At 33.5% G+C, this 7,047-nt stretch overlaps 1 protein-coding gene across 1 annotated transcript; it reads left to right on the forward strand.

Moving 5' to 3' along the window:
• Positions 1 to 397: 397 nt before the first annotated feature.
• Positions 398 to 1,478, forward strand: LOC128210635 (protein diaphanous homolog 1-like). Its single transcript, XM_052914987.1, has 2 exons — positions 398 to 429; positions 641 to 1,478. Exons 1-2 carry the CDS (start codon positions 398 to 400, stop codon positions 1,476 to 1,478), a joined length of 870 nt encoding a protein of 289 aa, XP_052770947.1.
• The last annotated feature ends 5,569 nt before the right edge of the window (positions 1,479 to 7,047 follow it).

Consider the following 7,047-nt stretch of genomic DNA (forward strand, 5'->3'; position numbering starts at 1 on the left):
AAAGGCAGTAGGTATACTCTGCATAATCGAATATTCTGAACAACAAATGTTATCAAGAATTATATTTTGGTGGGCAATTCATTAACAAAGTAAAATACCATTGTCAAGTTAATTATACACAAGTTCTACAAATATATGTTAAAATTAAAATGTCTACTTCTACCATATAAAATTGAACTATTTTATATTGTAAACAACTGACTAATCTACCCCAAAAATGTAGCATACCGGAATAAATTGTATTTGCAATGGGGACTGTTCTTAATTTTCCAAACACCACAGTGGTGGCAGTAGACATTTTTTTATCATATCATAATTATATCTGTAGAACTTGAGTTGAAATTGGGATATAAAAGCAATATTCCCATAACCCCAAACCTCATAGCCATATAATAAAATGGGGTTTAGCATACTATCAAATATCAACAGGTAAGCCAAGTTTCTTGAAAGAAAATCATAACACTAAACATAGCTTTACTTGCTTCATCCATTATTAATAACTAAACATTACACCAAAGTAGCTAAAATCATCTAGAGCCTCCAATAAAAAAGGCTGATTTCTCGAATTGAATTGTGAAAAAATACCACTTTTGTCTTATCAGTATTAACATGCAACTGCCATAATTCAAACTGATACAAGGACACCGCCACCAGGGTCGGGAAAGACTGTCGTCGATGATACAAGGATACCGCCACCAGGGCCAGGAAGGACTGTCGTCGATGTTACAAGGATACCGCCACCAGGGTCAGGAAAGACAGTCGTCGATGTTACAAGGATACCGCCACCAGGGCCAGGAAGGACTGTCGTTGATGATACAAGGATACCGCCACCAGGGCCAGGAAGGACTGTCGTTGATGATACAAGGATACCGCCACAAGGGCCAGGAAAGACAGTCGTCGATGTTACAAGGATACCGCCACCAGGGCCAGGAAGGACTGTCGTTGATGATACAAGGATACCGCCACAAGGGCCAGGAAGGACTGTCGTCGATGATACAAGGATACCGCCACCAGGGCCAGGAAAGACAGTCGTCGATGTTACAAGGATACCGCCACCAGGGCCAGGAAGGACTGTCGTCGATGTTACAAGGATACCGCCACCAGGGCCAGGAAGGACTGTCGTCGATGATACAAGAATACCGCCACCAGGGTCGGGAAAGACTGTCGTCGATGATACAAGGATACCGCCACCAGGGCCAGGAAAGACAGTCGTCGATGTTACAAAGATACCGCCACCAGGGCCAGGAAGGACTGTCGTCGATGTTACAAGGATACCGCCACCAGGGCCAGGAAGGACTGTCGTCGATGATACAAGAATACCGCCACCAGGGTCGGGAAAGACTGTCGTCGATTATACAAGGATACCGCCACCAGGGCCAGGAAAGACAGTCGTCGATGTTACAAGGATACCGCCATCAGGGCCAGGAAAGGCAGTTGTCGATGATACAAGGATACCGCCACCAGGGTCGATTTGTTAAGTTATTGTTTTAAAGAATAATGCATACACTCACACGTGGACAATTTATGCCATTTAATGCAAACCAGAGAGCAATCACTATATGGGTGTTCAAATTCCAGAAATCAACACTCTCATTTATGCTTTCATAACTTTTTTTATCTCAAGACCACATGTCTTGTTTGATCTGATAGCATAAAGTTTTCCAATGTTATTTTCCACGTCAGTTCGGCTAAATAGTTTTTTTTGTGAATAAGTGTTCTGTCTTTGATCTAGGTATAGGCAAATACCAGAAATTCGCAAATACATTTCTGTTTGTTTTTTCATTTATTTTTTGGTTAATATTTTACATAATATTCAGCTATATAAGCTGTTTCTATACTAATTATTTTTCAATATATGGCAATTGAAAGTGTAATTGATTCATTCCAAATATTCCATGTTTTTGTAATGTTTTACCCTAAAAATCGCACTGCTTACAACACGATGTTTCCATACTTCAGGTATGTTATAATTGAATATATTAACTATTAGATACAGTAATTCTGGTAATTATGTTGCAAAGTTGACCAAGTTATTGACAAAATCCAGAAATTTTCCTTTTTATCTAAGGTTTCAAACTTTAAACTGCAAAAATCACCTTTCACACAATACGATGCTTCTATACTTAAGATTTGCTATAGTCTAATAAAATACCTATTAAATAAATAATTTTTGCAGTATTCTTACAAAATTTGCCTAAATCATTGAGAAATTCCAGAAATTCACACTTTTATTTAATTTTTCAAACATTTTACCCCAAAAATCACATTCACAAATTTACGTAGCTTCTATACTTTAGGTATATTATATTATAATATGATATCTATCATAAACAATAATTCTTGTGATTTTGTTGCAAAATTTGACAAAGTTATTTGTAAATTCCAGAAATTCTTATTTTTTATTAATTTTTCAAAGAATTTACCCCAAAAACATATTTCACAAAAAACGGTTTTTTTTTTAATTTTCGGTATATTACACTGCATTACAATATCGTTTACATATAGTAATTCTGGTTATTTCAATGCAGAATTGGATACATTTATTAGCAAATTCCTGAAATTCCCATTTTCATTTAATTTTCAAAACATTTTACTCAAAAAATCACTTTTCACAAAATTAGGTACTTTCTATACTTTAAGTATGTTTTACAGTAGTATAATATCTATTTAATACAGTAATTGAGATAATTTTATTGCAAAAACTGACAAAATAATTGGCAAATTCCAGAAATTTTCATTTTCGAGTAATATTTCAAACATTTTACCCCAAAAATCATCTTTCACAAAATAAGGTATTTTTTAACTTTCGATATATTAAATTGCATAATAATATCTATCACATACAGTAAATCTGGTTATTTTATTGCAAAATTGGACACATATACTGGCAAATTTCAGAAATTCTCACTTTCATTTAATTTTTCCAGTATTTTACCCCAAATATCACATTTTGCACCATGTGATTGTTCTATACTTTTAGTATGTTAAATGTGATGCCTGATTTGACACAAATCCACAAAAAAAATTCTGTGCATTTTTCCCCCCATTTTTTTATTTTCCCTGGACTATTAAGAAGGCGTTTACAGCCATGTTCATAACCTATGCGGTAAGTAATTGAACACTTTAACAACAAGCAATAGGACTATTTACTTTTATGAATTGGACACTTATTAACGGCCCATATGACCATGGTGGTGGAACGGACACCGGATATAGCTCAAGTGATAAATCGATAAGCGTTTGATTTTGACACATAGAAAGTTTTCTATCATTTTTGGTATTTTATGGTAATATATTTATCAAAATCGAAGAGTTTCGAATAACTTGATCCTGTGCAATATACGACTATGATGGAAATATTTCTCCTCTTTTGTATAATAGCCCAATACTCGCCGAAAGTTGCATGATCGCTCACAAATGCTCATTTATGTGGTACGATTTCAAACATAGATCAACAAATTGAAAATAAAAATAAAAACTGAATCGAGCGATTTCATTGTAATTACATTATCTAGTAATGTGTTAAATATCAACACGATACGTTTTGTTGTAATAGAGATATTCATACTTTTTGATGCCCTGGTTGTGTACTGGGGATAGATGAAGCAAATAAATAACTGCACAGGGGATAGCTACTAAGCGGACTGGGGATAGTAACGATGTATTTAGAATAACGGGACTGTGAACATGATTATGGCCATTTACCTTTACGCGAGCTCGAGGGATATTGTTTGATATTATCCATATCGAGGGATGAAAGCATAAAAAGGTTGCTTTTTTATGTATCTGTATGTACTTAAAATGTTTCATTCATACAGATTAGTTAATCATGATGTGTTTTTCACAAGCATCAACGTTGGAGTCGCAAATATCTAAATATTTGAAATACGCCGGTAATCTGATTTATTGAGGATCACAAAACATATAGCCGTAGAATTTATGTGGTGTTTGCTATTCATATATATAGTATTGCTTTGTAAATCAAGTAGGTACGTTTATGCACACAGAAAGTCATCAGTAGGGTATGAGATATTGTGATCAAATTTGGAACACGTGAAGCTTTTTTCTAAGCTTGGGTCGATGTTGCTATTACTTAGAATAGAGTAATGGTCTCTGCTCGTTCACTTCAGTGAGAAAGAATGTATTGTGACCAACCCTGATATTTAAGCAGCTTGCAAATATTCGTTCATTTAAGAGAGCATGGATCAAACTCATTGTTAACTTAAGTTTGCTCAATAATTCTTATCAAATTGTACTCTCACTTTTTGCAGATTATGTGAAAGTTCGAAATAGACATATATGTATATTGTATATTAATAGTGTTACTATCATTTTTTGTCCTATTTAACATGTTATCACCAGGACACATTTCTCAACTTTAAAACTATCCTCAGTACATAACACGGCTATCCCAAGTACAGTACTGTGAACATTTCTAATGGCATATTTTTAACAGTTTAAAAGTTACATTGCTAATTCTTACAAAAAAAATAGTTAAGCTTATGCTTGTGAAATCCTTCGATTCAGATTTTTTATTTATTCGATATATTCCCTAAAAATAACAATACTTCTCGAAATTCTATAAACTTTGAGGTGATCATCTCACATTTGAAGAACATTTTTCGAGGTCTACTAAATCGTAAGCACTTTAAAGTATACCATAGGCCAAATTTAGCATTCAGCTATTAGTTAAACCACTTGTTTTATTTGTGGATACGGTAGATATGCGTTAACACAGCAAGATCTTACCTCTAGTAAAGAAAAACAACTGCATAACTGTATGTTTACTTATCACTTTTTGAGCTATATCCGGTGTCCGTTTCCACACAGTGATGTTAGACATTTTACATTATTATACCTCACTTCTATAGAACATATAGTACAAACAGGGCAATATTTTCGACTATCACCCCGCACTGTCACCCTCTGCCGCACTGTCACCCTCTGACATTGAAAATACGCTACAAATACGCCGCCATGTTGGATTTGTATGTGAAAATTATGTTTAAATCTATAGAACATATGAAATTGGCAATACGGTACGAATACGGGATTTACTGATAGTATTTTACTTAAAGTCTGTATCACCTGAGCGCTTTGTTTACCAGCCGACAATTCTTGCCAAAATGGCAGTAAGATTCGCAGCTTTCAGTGAAAAAGGTATTTTTCGTCTTTAAAATACTACAGTTTTTGTTCGGTATAATAAAATAGATATTGACTGCCTTGAGGGTGACAGTGCATATTGTTAACCCTCGGAAAACTGTCAACCCTGGCTTCGCCTCGGTCGACAGTATTTACCTCAGGTTGACAATATGCACTGTCACCCTCAAGGCAATCAATATTTATATAATATATACAGTTTTAAATTGAACTCTTTATAGACGAACAATGGAATAAATGCCTTGGAATTGAGATGATCCATGCCATCAAATCGTGCATTGACCAATCATTGGGGACATGTCTTGGTCTATATATATATATATATATATATATATATATATATATATATATATATATATATATGCACAGCGGACTGATTCGCGCCTTTGGCACTTAACCTCTCACGCAGGATAATCACGTGTTTTTTAGTTTATTTTTAGAGGTATACGTAAAAGACAGACATAAAGTAAATATCACAGACCTTACTACATACATATTACAACATACATGTACTTCAATGTGTAATTCTTCGATTGGAATAGCAACTAAACTTGTACACTGCTTGATTTTGTTCACTCTGGGTCCATTCATATATTCCTATTACATATATTTTCCTATTATATTATGAACGAATGGATTCTTGACGTAACTACTGGGGCACAAATATATCGTACTTATTTCAATGATGTATATCCAATTTACAACACATACTTTGTATAATATGTGTATGCTGTTCGACACACAAAACAAAACAAAAACCTTAGACATTCACATTCCAATGGGTATAATTAAATTAATGACATAACAAAATGAAGATATATTTAATCAATTTGCTATGTTTAATATGTTATACGTACTATGCTTTTTAAGACATTCGTAAACAGAGTCTTCAAAAAAGAGGAATGCGTAAACTTATGCTACTTTGAGCCTTTTCATCAAATTGTCCGTTTCGGTGTAGGAAAATCGGATCGGGCACAAATATGTTTAGTGAAGCTTTGATTTTCTCAACTAACGTTGTATTGGAATGGTATATATAATTTTACTTAAAGTTTATTTTAATGCACGTGTTTCATGTTCAACTCATTTGACTTTAATGATCAAAACAAAAACATACACTGTGTGTGCAGATATTTGCGATAATATGGCGATTTTCTTTTTTTGACAGAAAAAAATATGCATATGTTAAATATTTTAGATTTGCTTCTTTTTTAGTGATGCAATTCTTGCCCATAATTCCACCTTGTCGGAATTCTGTAGAGCGATGCATCGCTGAAATAATTCTCAAGGATTGCATCATTAAAATACAAGCAAATGAAAACTGTTTAACACGCGTAGAAGCAGAAAATAGCATAGTCTTTTACGGGCTAAGAAATGATTTTATATCTTTCTGTCAAAAGAGTCGTTAGTCAGAAATTTAAGTCACTTACTTGTTAATTTACAACAGTTGAAACCCGTTGTGACCTATATGAGAACCCCTTTAAAGTCACGTGATTCCTCATCCTGATGTTACCGTTGTCAAATTACAAAGTTGTCCTATTTTAATCAAGATAATACAAAGGCACAAGGCGGATTCCACAATGTTATTGTTGAACTTGCAATACTAACCATAACATGATGACATGATATATGAACAAAATGAATGTATGTATATATATATATATATATATATATATATATATATATATATATATATATATATATATATATATATATATATATATATAAGATAATATACATTGTACAAATGGGAATAAAATGTCTGTTTTCTAATGTTGAACAATTGGCGGACCTCTCTTTGTTCAGAGATGCCTTGCATACAGCAGTACAGCTTATAATTTTGTTTCCATTCAGTATCATAACTTATAAATGTAAATATATGAGTATAAA

The sequence above is a fragment of the Mya arenaria genome, chromosome 12 (assembly GCF_026914265.1).
Source record: "Mya arenaria isolate MELC-2E11 chromosome 12, ASM2691426v1".
Taxonomy (NCBI): Eukaryota; Metazoa; Mollusca; class Bivalvia; order Myida; family Myidae; genus Mya; species Mya arenaria.

Bases quoted from the DNA above. Each gene is read 5' to 3' on its own strand.
- LOC128210635 (XM_052914987.1), top strand. From the start codon at position 398: ATGGGGTTTAGCATACTATCAAATATCAACAG. The intron at 430-640 runs GTAAGCCAAGTT...AACTGATACAAG, and splicing joins ATACTATCAAATATCAACAG to GACACCGCCACCAGGGTCGG.